Source organism: Babylonia areolata, chromosome 31 (assembly GCF_041734735.1).
Source record: "Babylonia areolata isolate BAREFJ2019XMU chromosome 31, ASM4173473v1, whole genome shotgun sequence".
Classification (NCBI taxonomy): Eukaryota; Metazoa; Mollusca; class Gastropoda; order Neogastropoda; family Buccinidae; genus Babylonia; species Babylonia areolata.
The window spans coordinates 18320185-18333606 of record NC_134906.1 but is presented as its reverse complement, the minus strand read 5'-3'; the positions used below and the strand labels follow the sequence as shown (position 1 = coordinate 18333606).

General features: G+C 45.6%; 1 protein-coding gene across 4 annotated transcripts in view; it reads left to right on the top strand.

Annotated features, from left to right (window-relative positions):
• The first annotated feature begins 1361 nt into the window (after positions 1-1361).
• The window catches only part of LOC143275721 (uncharacterized), a 15080-nt gene continuing 3019 nt past the window's right edge, over positions 1362-13422 (top strand). Inside the window, exons 1-8 of one of the 4 annotated variants that reach the window (XM_076579997.1) lie at positions 1362-1765; positions 2691-2786; positions 4991-5134; positions 5798-5930; positions 8030-8154; positions 9965-10070; positions 10654-11261; positions 12324-12482. In XM_076579997.1, the coding sequence (XP_076436112.1) occupies positions 1717-1765; positions 2691-2786; positions 4991-5134; positions 5798-5930; positions 8030-8154; positions 9965-10070; positions 10654-11261; positions 12324-12482 (1420 nt within the window). In that variant the 5' untranslated portion in view covers positions 1362-1716. Of the gene's footprint in view, positions 1766-2690; positions 2787-3826; positions 5135-5797; positions 5931-8029; positions 8155-9964; positions 10071-10653; positions 11262-12323; positions 12483-13422 lie in introns of those variants that run through there. The other 3 variants (XM_076579996.1, XM_076579995.1, XM_076579994.1) reach the window with 3 other exon arrangements.

Genomic DNA, 13422 nt, shown 5'->3' with positions numbered 1-13422 from the left:
TCACCACTACACAGATTCTGGATCAACTAAGTGCGAATGGCTAGATCCCGGATTGAAATCGAGATTTTGTGAATGGGGTGGTGGGAATTGGGGTTAAAAGGGTGGGGGAAAGCCCTACCCAGTCAGGGCTCAGTAGCAGAAGAATGTCGCTGTTAGTAAGCGTTGTTTACCAAGCAGTAAGTGTTTATCTTGCTTGACCTTAATGTATGGTCGTCAGAAAATAGTTCGTTATATCTACACCCTTGTGTGTTTGAAAGGAACAAAAACAGGATGTTATTCCAGTGTTTTGATTTCTCACTGTGATCCTGTTTTCGATTGGAAGCAAGACAGACTGATTTTTGAAAAAACAAAACAAAACAAAAAACAACAACAACAGCCAAAAAACAAACAAACAAAATAACAAAAACAAAACAAAAAACCGAATGTCAGCAGTAATGTACGCTTTATTATCATTATTATTTCTTTCCCTCGTGTCTGTCTGTGGCGTGAAGCTCTGGGGAGTTGTTGTTCTCCCTGTCTGTGCATTTCTTTTTGTTTCTGTCGGTCAGTCTGTACTTGCTCTGGTTCTGTTTCTTTGTCTTTCTGTATCTGTCTGTCTCCCCCCACCCCCTGCCTCTCTCTCTCTCTCTCTCTCTCTCTCTCTCTCTCTCTGTGTATGTGTGTGTGTGTGTGTTTGAAGCGGGCGGGTGCGTGGGTGCGTTTTCACGGTGAATCACACACACACCCACAGGTATTTAAACAACCAAAATAACAGTTGAAAAAGAAGTTTTAAAATAGATCACAAAAAAGAAAGAAAAGAGACGATTTTAAGAAAAAAAAAGGAAAAACAAAATCTCAACACTACAGTGAATCACACACACACACACACACACACACACACACACACACACACACACACACACACAGATATTTAAACAACCAAAATAACAGTTAAAAAAGAAAGAAAAAAAAGAAGTTTTAAAATAGATCACAAAAGAAAGAAAGAAAAGAGACGACTTTAAGAAAAAAAAAGTAAAACAAAACCCGAACACTACAGCGAGGTAGACAGGTACAGTGATGATAAATGATGACACGTTCCCCCTTTTGCATCTGACACGGGCTGACACAACACAAGGGACAGTATTTCGGAAAGAGCACACCCACGGCAGACAACTCTTTGCCCCACCCCCAACCCACACCCACACCCACGCCGACTCATACTCACAACATCGTGTTCTAAACCATGGGGCGTGGGTGGCCGGGGGAGGGCGGTGGGGGTGGGGGGGTCGGAGGCGGCATGAAGACAATACGACACGGATCTTGCTGGAGCGGAAATGATCAGGATATGTCTGTGGATATATAAGAACCCACCCCAGATGGAAGCGCTTCACAACATAGGCAAATCCTGTAAAGGGTATTCATCCTTTAGGTAGTGAGTTAGTTTGTCAGGAAACAAAACCAACAGAAGAGCTGTCCTGCACTTGGAAGCCGTGAAACATTGTTCATTGATACTTAGATATGTAGACTCGAAAAAGACTTACTCTTTCTTCAAAAAAAAGGAACATATCTTTTCGTGTTCAGTAACTGATTTTCAGTCAACATTTTGAGCAAAGTAAATAATTAAACAGATGATTTTTGGGGAAAAATAGTGAAGAAGAAAAAGAAAAGTGAAAGAAAATCAAGAACAGATTTCCTTGTTGTGTGTTTTTGTTGAAAACACATTTGAATATTAGCAAGATGAAACTTCTTGTTAATGGCCTCGTTTTCGCTTTCGTCTATTCTGCAGGTAAGTATGTCTGTCTATCTATCTATCTATTTTCATTTAGAAGATGCGTTTACTTTTCGATATTCTTTACCTTTAAATCGTTACCTTTTTAATCGCTTTCGCACAACTTTTTAAAATGTTTCAAGATATGTGATTCTCTCTCTCTCTGAACACACACACACACACACACACACACACACACACGCACACACACATTATATATATATATATATATATATATATATATATATATATATACCTAAAAAAGATAAAAGCAGGAGCTTATTTCATTCAAAGTGTACTTTCCGCTGCTAGAAGCTGAAGTAATAGTATTGGTAGCAGCAGTAGCAGCAGCAATAGTAGTAGTAGTAGCAGTAGTAGTAGTAGCACGAGGATGATGAGGAGGAGGAGCGGTAGTGGTGGCAACAGCAACAGCAGCAGGAGATGCAGCAATATCCTCTGTCGGTCTGTCTGTCTGTCTGTCTGTCTGTCGGTCTGTCGGTCTGTCGGTCTGTCGGTCGGTCTGTCGGTCTGTCTGTCTGTCGGTCTGTCGGTCTGTCTGTCTGTCGGTCTGTCGGTCTGTCTCTATCCTCTCACTCTCTTTGTCAGTCTGCTGTGTGTCTTTCAGTCTGCCTGTTTGTCGTCTTTGTCTCTGTCTGTCTCTGTCTGTCTCTGTCTGTCTGTTTCCCGCTCTCATTGTGTCTTCACTTCAGCTTTTTTATTTATTGCGGCGTATTCTGGACAGCTTACGTTTTATTCCCTTCTGAATACACTAAGGAGAAAAATAAAGGTGCGCGCGCGCACGCACGCACGCACGCACACACACACACACACACACACACACACACACACACACAAACAAAAAGCAACGACAACAAAACAACAAACAATTTGTAAAATACAAAGCAACCACTCTCTTCTAATTTCTTCATTGTCTTCAATGCAGTATGGAAGAGTCACGCCATGCCGACCACTCTTCCTCCCAGCGATTCTCAACAGCAACAGCAACAACAGCAACAGCAACAGCAAACTCTCCCCCCAGGTCAGTGGACTACTCCTACCACTACTCCTCCTCCCACTCCTCCTCCTTCTACTACTACTCCCCCAACTTCTACTACTACCACTACTAGTTCCGGTGCTCATACCACCAGCACAATGGCGGGTTCCATTCTAAACGCATCAGAGGCACAGACAACAACAGAGGCACAGACAACAGAGGCACAGACAACAACAGAAGCACAGACAACGACAGAAGCACAGACAACAGGAGCACAGACAACGACAGAAGCACAGACAACGACAGAAGCACAGACAACAGGAGCACAGACAACAACAGAAGCACAGACAACAGAGGCACAGACAACAACAGAAGCACAAACAGAAGCACAGACAACAACAGAAGCACAGACAACGACAGAAGCACAGACAACAGGAGCACAGACAACAACAGAAGCACAGACAACAACAGAAGCACAGACAACAGGAGCACAGAGCACAGACAACAGAAGGCACAGACAACAGAGCAACAGACAGAAGCACAGACAACAGGAGCACAGACAACAACAGAAGCACAGACAACAGAGGCACAGACAACAACAGAAGCACAGACAACAACAGAAGCACAGACAACAGGAGCACAGACAACAACAGAAGCACAGACAACAACAGAAGCACAGACAACAGGAGCACAGACAACAACAGAAGCACAGACAACAGAGGCACAGACAACAACAGAAGCACAGACAACAGGAGCACAGACAACAACAGAAGCACAGACAACAGAGGCACAGACAACAACAGAAGCACAGACAACAGAAGCACAGACAACAACAGAGGCACAGACAACAACAGAGGCACAGACAACGACAGAAGCACAGACAACAGGAGCACAGACAACAGAAGCACAGACAGGAACACAGACAACGACAGAAGCAAAGGCAACAACAGAAGCGCAGACAACAACAGAGGCACAGACAACAGAAGTGCAGACAACAACAGAGGCACAGACAACAACAGAGGCACAAACAACAACAGAATCACATACAACAACAGAGGCACAGACAACAGAAGCACAAACAACAGAAGCACAGACAACAACAGAGGCACAGACAACAGAAGCACAAACAACAGAAGCACAGACAACAACAGAGGCACAGACAACAGAAGCACAAACAACAGAAGCACAAACAACAACAGAGGCACAGACAACAACAGAGGCACAGACAACAGAAGCACAGACAGCAGGAGCACAGACAACAGAAGCACAGACAACGGAAGCACAGACAACGACAGAAGCACAGATAACAACAGAGGCACAGACAACAAAAGAAGCACAGATAACAACAGAGGCACAGACAACAAAAGAAGCACAGACAACAACAGAGGCACAGACAACAGAAGCACAGACAACAACAGAAGCACAGACAACATTATCTCCTACCACAGCAGGAACAACTTCTGAAACACCGACTACCAATGCACAGACCACAACTGAAGTACCAATGAATACAACTGTCACCTCAGAAACGCAAAGCAGCACTACAGAAGATCAGACTACCACTACTGAACCACAAACTACCACTACTGAAGGGCAAACTACCACTGCTGAACCACAAACTACCACTGCTGAAGGGCAAACTACCACTGCTGAAGGGCAAACTACCACTACTGAAGGGCAAACTACCACTACTGAAGGGCAAACTACCACTGCTGAACCACAAACTACCACTACTGAAGGGCAAACTACCACTGCTGAAGGGCAAACTACCACTACTGAAGGGCAGACTTCCACTGCTGAACCACAAACTACTGCTAGTACCACAACTATAGCACCAACTACAACTGAAACACCGATTGCTACCACCACGCCCATTAAAACAACAACTAATTCATCCGCAGTCACTACCGTAGCTTCAACCACCGACTCGACTACCACTGACTTACCAACTACCACTACCACGTCAACCACTGACTTACCAACTACCACAACCACGACTACCACTGCCTTACCAACTACCACTACCATGACTACCACTGCCTTACCAACTATCCCTACCACAGACTTACCACCAACTACCAGTAGCGAGGCAGCAACTACTACAGAGTTACCAACCACCACAACGACACAAGCACCAACCACCACCACCACCACCACCACCGCCGCCGCCGCCACCACTAATATCTCAGCCTCCAGCACTGACACGCCCACTACTACTACCACCGCCTCCCCCTCCTCCACAACTTCAGATGACGTCACCACAACCACCACCACAACAACCCTGTCATCGTCAACTTCATCGTCATCGTTTGCCAACACCACCGTGGTCACCACCACAGCGTCAACGATGGCCTCGACGATGACGACGATAGCCGACAGCGGTACTACGCAGGGTAGGTTTGGTATTATTGGTGAATAAATACATCATGAATAATGAATAATTAATTACTTAATCAATTGATTAATAGACAGACAGACAGACAGACAGACAGATAGATAGATAGATAGATAGATAGATAGACAGAAGATAAATAAGTCAAGTCAGGTGAATCAGTTAATGAATGGATAACGTTCAAGTTAGATAGTCAGGTCAATCAGTTCATGAAATGATAACTCAAGTCAACTTTATGACCTAAAAACAACGACAAAATGTCTTGTGCACTGTTCACTCATCATACAAACAGCATAATACACGTTAGATTAAGAGACATGCATGAGTAGTATGCGTGCGTGCGTGCATGCGTATGTGTGTGTGTGTGTGTGTGTGTGTGTGTGTGTGTGTGTGTGTGTGTGTGTGTGTGTGTGTGTTTGTGTGTGCGCTTGGGTTAGTGCCTGTGTGTGTGTTTATGAATCTTTGCGTAAGCTTGTATGTTTGTGTGCATCGCCTGCCTGCTTGTACAGTATGTATATGTATATGTGTCCATTCATGTCTACATGTATTTATGTGTATGTATGTATGTGTGTGTGTGTGTATGTGTGTGTGTACGTGTGCGTGCCTGCGTACGTGCGTGTGTGTGTGTGTGTGTGTGTGTGTGTGCGTGTGTGTGTGTGTACAGGGACACAGGCAGTGTGTGAAGGCCTGGTGCCAGCAACCCGGTGTGTGAAGAACGCTTACAGAGACATGATTTCCTCCCTCTTCTTCTTCGTCTTCGATCAAAACCTCGACAATCTCATCGATGGCATCTGCTGGTAAGTCGACCATTTCTCCCGGCTGGGAAGGGCTGAAATAGGTTTCTTTCTGGCTGGGTAGGCTGGTTTGGGTTTCTTTCTGGCTGGGTAGAATGGTTTGGGTTTCTTTCTGGCTGGGTAGAATGGGTTGGGTTTCCTTCTGGCTCGGTAGGCTGGTTTGGGTTTCTTTCTGGCTGGGTAGGCTGGTTTGGGTTTCTTTCTGGCTGGGTAGGCTGGTTTGGGTTTCTTTCTGGCTGGGTAGACTGGTTTGGGTTTCTTTCTGGCTGGGTAGAATGGGTTGGGTTTCTTTCTGGCTGGGTAGGCTGGTTTGGGTTTCTTTCTGGCTGGGTAGAATGGGTTGGGTTTCTTTCTGGCTGGGTAGGCTGGTTTGGGTTTCTTTCTGGCTGGGTAGAATGGGTTGGGTTTCTTTCTGGCTGGGTAGAATGGGTTGGGTTTCTTTCTGGCTGGGTAGAATGGGTTGGGTTTCTTTCTGGCTGGGTAGGCTGGTTTGGGTTTCTTTCTGGCTGGGTAGAATGGGTTGGGTTTCTTTCTGGCTGGGTAGAATGGGTTGGGTTTCTTTCTGGCTGGGTAGAATGGGTTGGGTTTCTTTCTGGCTGGGTAGAATGGGTTGGGTTTCTTTCTGGCTGGGTAGGCTGGTTTGGGTTTCTTTCTGGCTGGGTAGGACTGGAATGGGTTCAGTTCGGTTTGGGTTTGGGTTGGTCTAGGATAACGATGTTTCAAGGCGTCAAAATCATTATAGTTTCTCTGTCCCTGTCTGTCTGTCTGTGCCTCTGTCCCTGTCTCTGTATTTCTGTCTGTCTCTGTTTCTCTGTCCCGTCTCTGTCTGTCTATCTATCCGCCTGTCTGTCCGTCTCTCTCTGTTCTCTGTCGCTGTCTGTCTCTGTTTCTCTGTCCCCGTCTCTGTCTGTCTATCTGTCCGTCTGTCTGTCTATCTCTGTTTCTCTGTCGCTGTCTCTGTCTGTCTTTGTTTCTTTACCCCCTCACCCCCCCCCCCCCCCCCCCGGCCCCCTCTCTCTGTATGTCTCCCTGTTGTTGTCTCTGTCTCTCTGTCCCCGTCTCTGTCTCTGTCCTGTCTGTCTTTCTGCACTTAATTAGATTACTGCGTTGTAGAATTCCATCCACGTGTCGCAGCCAATGATAAGGTCATTATTTCTGACGGGGTGTCCGGGAACATATCTCTCTCGTGTCCGCACCCACCTCCACCCTCTTCCTTCTCTCTCCACACCTCTTTTTCTTTGGGGTTTTTCTGACACTGTGTTGTCTTTTAGTAACCTGCGATACTTTACCTCAGGCACATCCGTATACTTGCATTAGTTTTTTCTCTCTGTCTCCGTCTCCCCCCCTCTCTCTCTCAGTCTCTGTCTCTGCCTGTCTGTCTGTCTGTCTGTCTGTCTGTCTCTCTCTCTCTCTCTCTCTCTCTCTCTTAAACACTCAGGTCACTTCTCTCGCGTATTAAAGAAATCGGACACTTTCTAATTATCAGTCTGAAAATCTAATATTCTTTTATTGCGAATTGCCTTGCACTGCATCATCATCATCATAATATTGATAATAATAGTAAGAAGAAGAAGAATTAACTACAACAACAGGAATAATAATAATAATAATAATAATAATAATAATAATAATAATAATAATGAAGATGATGACACTACTACTACTACTACTACTACTACTTTCACTAGAAGAAGAAAAAGAAGAAAATGTGTAAAAAATAATGGCACATCAATGAATAATCCATCATGAGTCAAGTCACGCTGTGAATGTGGTGGATGGTCAGTTGTGTTTGACGATGACCATCAGAAGAGCAGAGGATGCAGCTGTTGTCCCGATTATATGGGCCAGATGTTGATTGTAGTGAAGAGTGTCTTGCCCAGTTTAAACCCCCACTCTCTCGGCCAAGAGGGTTATACAACAGTCAGTGTTGGGGATGGTTCCCAAAGGCCAACCAACCCCCAAGGCTGCAGCACTAAGAGCCAGTGCAATCATGCCTCCTAGTTTCATAGTCCTTCACAAAAAACCTAAGCTGTAAACGATTTGCAATGCATTGCAGTGGAGAAACCGTTGATGATGCAGCTCTCATTTTGATGGTGTTGCAGGAAGTACCCAGATCACCGTGACTGTGTGGTGTCGGCCCTGTCCTCCTGTCACGGAGCGGGGCGCGTTCGTTTTGATGTGGGCGTGGCTGCCTTCGACTTCCTGTGTTCTCTGAGGGGGCGTGCAGGTAAGATGTTTTTGTTGTGTGGCGTTTGTGTTGTGTTTGTGTTGCGTTTGTGTTGTGTTTGTGTGGTGTTTGTGTTGCGTTTGTGTTGTTGTCACCCTGCTAGTCTAGCTCGGATTATCTAGGGTTTACCAGCAGGGGGCAACACTACTTCAATTGAGTTTGCTTGCTTCAAACTGGCAGTTGTTCTAATAACCAATTTCCACATCAACCAAAAATACACCCATCACCCAACTTTTAGTACCAAAGAAAAAAAAAACATGCAGTACAAAATAGACCAGCCCAATTAACAGTTCCACAATTTTTTTATTACTCTGACTTTTCTTCCAAACTTTTCTCTTATAGTAATAGACCAACCCAATGTCCTTTATAAAGTCCACAATTCCCGAGTCTAGAGCCAATATTTCATGACTCACACATCATGGCCACTGAAATTAGCTAGGGAGGGGAAAACTTCCAACAGTTCTACTCATCTGTAGACGCAATTGCCTCTTCGGAGCTGCTCCAGGCCGGCCTCTCCAACACGTTTGCCGACGATGACCCAACACCCGATGTCTCCACACCCGGTTGGTCCCCAGCCAATGTTGAGCCTCGTGCTGCTGCTTCCAGTCGAACACGTGGCCCCTCCTTCAAAACTCGCCGAGTCGGTCTCTCCCCCAGATTCGCTGGATCGGCCTCCCCAGGACCCGATAGATCTGGACAAGAGTATCCTGGTTTCACCTCTCTTGTCACAGAATTCCCCCTCCATGTCTGAGCCTCCATTCAGCGGCTCAGACAAAACTAAATTTAAGGGAACATTCTGTTCCATCCAAACAAAAATTATTAACATCCCTGAATTAATTTCAAGATTATTACTATAATCATTTTTTTTTTTTTTTTTTTTCTCAACAATACAGTTGTTAAAAGTTCACAACACCACAACAGAAAAATATATATAGATTATTTTTAACTCAACCCACACTTCCACACACTAGCAACAACAGAAAAATATTTTTCCCTTACCAGTCTCTCCAGTGAAACACACCTCCACGGAAGTGTTCACACTTAGCCTGAGAATCAAAGATTCCCCACTAAGCCCAAGTCCCATCAAACATGGACCAACATCCACTTGAACGTTCTATCAGCTCTTCCAGCTCAAGAATGCCTCACTTCCCCCTCTTCCTAATACGAAAAGGGATATTTTCCCAAAAGGCCCTACCATCTCACAACCGGAAAGGGAAGACAACCTCTCTTATAAAACAAAATCCTTGTTGCGTTTGTGTTGTGTTTGTGTTGCGTTTGTGTGGTGTTTGTGTTGCGTTTGTGTGGTGTTTGTGTTGCGTTTGTGTGTTTGTGTTGTGTTTGTGTTGCGTTTGTGTTGCATTTGTGTGGTGTTTGTGGGGTGTTTGTGTGGTGTTTGTGTGGTGTTTGTGTTGTGTTGCGTGGTATGACAAAACCAATCATTCGATCATGTACAAACAAACACAAAAACGCCCTTCATGGCTGCTTTCTGTAAAACAGGACAGTTACTTCTGTCCCATCATCTTCACACGCTTCCCGAATGTGTAATTTTGGAAAAAGAGTATACAGACAATACAAATAAAAAAAACAACCCAACCAACCAACCAACCAAACAAACAAACAAAACAAAAACAAACAAACAAAAAAACCCGAAAAATAAACCACACACATGAAAAACAAAAACAACAAACAAATATGCCAACAAAAATAATGATTAAAACCAGATACGAATAAAAGCGTTGGTGAGCTGACCATAATTGAACGTCTATGTTCTGAAACTGGTGTTTCATTGAGTTATTTGTTGTTTTATCAGCGGTGAAGGAGGCGTGGCCGTGTCTGTCGGACCGCTCAGTGGGACAACACCTCAGGACCTGCTCTGTGCAGGTCTTCTCCTTCCCCGCAACCAATAACCCCTGTCTGTGAGTCTGCCTGGCCCGTGTGTGTGTGTGGGGGGGGGGGGGGGGGGGGGTTGTGTGTGTGTGGAGGGTGTGTGTGTATGTGTGTGTGTATGTTCTTGTGTGTGTGTGTGTGTGTGTGTGTGTGTGTGTGTGCGCGCGCTCGCGTGTGTGTGTATGTGTGTGTGTGTAGGATGTATGTGTGTTCGTGTGTGTGTGTGTGTGTGTTTGTTTGTTTGTTTGTCTGTGTGTGTGTGAGGAGGGGGGGGCGGGGGGGGGGGGCAGGGGGGCGTCGGGGGAGGGTTTGTGGGTGTGTATGTTTTTGTTTGTTTGTGTGTGTGTATATATATATATATATATATATATATATATATATATATATATATGTGTGTGTGTGTGTGTGTGTGTGTGTGTGTGTGTGTGGTAGGGGGAGGTGCAGCATGCGGTTGTGTGTGTATATGGTGTGTGTTTGTGGGGTGGGGAGTGTTTGTATGTATGTGTGCGAGGGCGAGCGTATATATATGTGTGTGTGTGTGTGTGTGTGTGTGCACGCGGACGAGCCCACACTCTCTTGCTGACGACTCCTCTCTTTCCCCATCCTCCACAGACTTTCATCCTATTACGTCAGCTGCGTGAGCAGCACGTTTGAGCAGCAGTGCAGCAACGTGTCGGCCGCTGCCATTCATGAACTGCTGAGCGCCACACTCAGTCCCTTTTCCTCCTTCTTCCACTGTTCCACTGCCACCACCACTGTTCCACCTACCACGTCCTCCGACACCAACACCACCACGGAGTCAGTCACCACCACTGTTCCACCCACCACGTCCTCCGACACCAACACCACCACGGAGTCAGTCACCACCACTGTTCCACCCACCACGTCCTCCGACACCAACACCACCACGGAGTCAGTCACCACCACTGTTCCACCCACCACGTCCTCCGACACTAGCACCACTATGGAATCAGTCACCACCACGTCCTCCGACGTTAACACAACCCAGGATGATGTCAGCACCACTATGCCACCAACCACTTCTTCCTCAACTATGAGCAACACCACAGAAGATACTACTTCCACTACGACTGAGGAACTGACGACAACGACGACGATGATGACGATGACGTCAGAAGCAATGACAACAACTTCTGCAGCCAGCAGCACCACAACGATGGAGGCAGCAACAACAACGTCTTCAGTCTCAAAGTTGCCCGGTAAGTAAAGAATTAATTAATAGACTCTGTGTGTGTGTGTGTGTGTGTGTGTGTGTGTGTGTGTGTGTGTGTGTGTGTGTGTGAATTCCCAATTATTTTTTGTTGTTGTTGTTGATAGCTTCGCAACTGACACACATACAGTTTAGGGATATTAAAAAAAATCGTACTTTCCCACAGTTAGATGTGTGTGTGTGATTCTTTCCCAGTCATTTCAATGACTTGTAAGTGATCCTCAGCCAAATTATAAAGAACCGTTTTTCGCTTATCACGATGGAATGCTTTTCTGAAGCTCTTCACAGATCAAAACCGATGTTGAAAGCTGTGTTTAATGGAGGAACGGCTAGTTCACTCAGAACTCAATGAGGAAGTGAACACTGTACAGACAAGGTGTCAATCAATCAATCAATCAACCAGATGTCTGATTCAGAACTGTCTGTCAGGTTGGTTGTTGTTTAACCCCCCCCACCCCCCCCTCGACCCCCTCGAGGTTTTGAAATAATGAAGATGTAAACGCAACAAACGCAGCAGTGTTTTGTTGTTGGGGCGTTGATGGCAGCTTCACAAGCAGGGGCTGTTGTATTTGTATCGTATTTTTGTATTTCTCTTTTTTTTGTAACAACAGATTTCTCTGTGTGACATTCGGGCTGCTCTCCCCAAGGAGAACGCGTCGCTACACTGAGAGCGCCAGCCCCCTTTATTTTTCCCCCTGCGTGCAGTTTTATTTGTTTTTCCTATCGAAGTGGATTTTTCTCCTGAATTTTGCCAGGGACAAACTCTTTTGTTGCCGTGGGTTCTTTTACGTGCGGTAAGTGCATGCAGCACACGGGACCTCGGTTTATTGTCTCATCCGAATAACTAGCGTCCAGACCACCACTGAAGGTCTAGTGGAGGAGGGGAAAATATTGGCGCCTGAGCCGTGATTCTTTCGCTTCCTGGGCGGACGCGTTACCTCAAGGCCATCACTCCACGTGTCTGCAATTCCGTGGTGCACAACAGTTTCGTAACACAAAAAGCATTCTATATTATGTTTCTTTCTTTTATCATTTCTTTCTTCTCCTGCAGCTGTGATCAAGTGCTGGGACTGTTACTCCGGCATCCCCCGCCCCGGGTTCTGGCACAACACACAGTGCACGCCTGCCGGACACATCCAGTCCTTCGCCGTCACCAACACCTCCTGCTCCGAGCCCTGCTTTGCCCGCGTCAGTGCTGCCCCGGAGAGAGGTTAGAAGGGAGGGGTTTGGGGGTGTTTTTTCGTGTGTTGGTGTTGGTGGTTGATGTTCTTGTTTGTCCGCTTTTTTCTGTCCACCAGAGCTCGAGACTTTTTTTTTCTTCTTCTTCTTTTTGTTTTTGGCCGGCGCTGGGCATTGATCCTGGATCGATGTGCAGCGAACAGCTCGACATTGGTCCCGCATAATTAACGGTTGTGAAGTTGAATTATCGGTCAATGAAAGTCTATGCGGACCTTTCTTGATGTTTTTTATTTTGTCCTGCATGAACTTTTTTCACTGATGGCAAATAGAACGGCGTACAGAAAAGTCCAATCTTAAATCACACTGTTGATCCACAGATTGGTCATGTGACCCTCAACACGTCCCCCTGACTCTATATCTCTATATTTGTTATACCTCCCACTGAAATTACCAACGAACTGCCACTAACAAATGGTAAAGAGTGGTAACTCTCTCCATTCACAAGGTACACAACTTCCAGTCAGTGCTGCTTATGCCACTGATTCAGCTAGCACACAGGTAAATGAAAGGCACACTGGAACAAACCCAGACACTTCCTCAAAAAAGGAAGCGCCGGGCCTGTCCTTATACCGATCATTTGACATGTGCACACAGCAGCAAAGACAGAAGAAATGTGCAAACACAAATTAGCTATTATTCAAGACTGGCATAGCTTCTTTAATCCTGAACAAGCCACACAGAACACATGGACAATACAGAACAAACACATGGTTGCCTCGGTGGTTTATCAACTGGAAATGAACAAACATCTCCGGCGTCATGTTTGTGAACTCCCACTGTTGTTTGTTTTTGTTTACCGATGAACTCCCACTATTGTTTGTTTTTGTTTACCGATGAACTCCCACTATTGTTTGTTTTTGTTTACCGATGAACTCCCACTATTGTTTGTTTTTGTTTACCGATGAACTCCC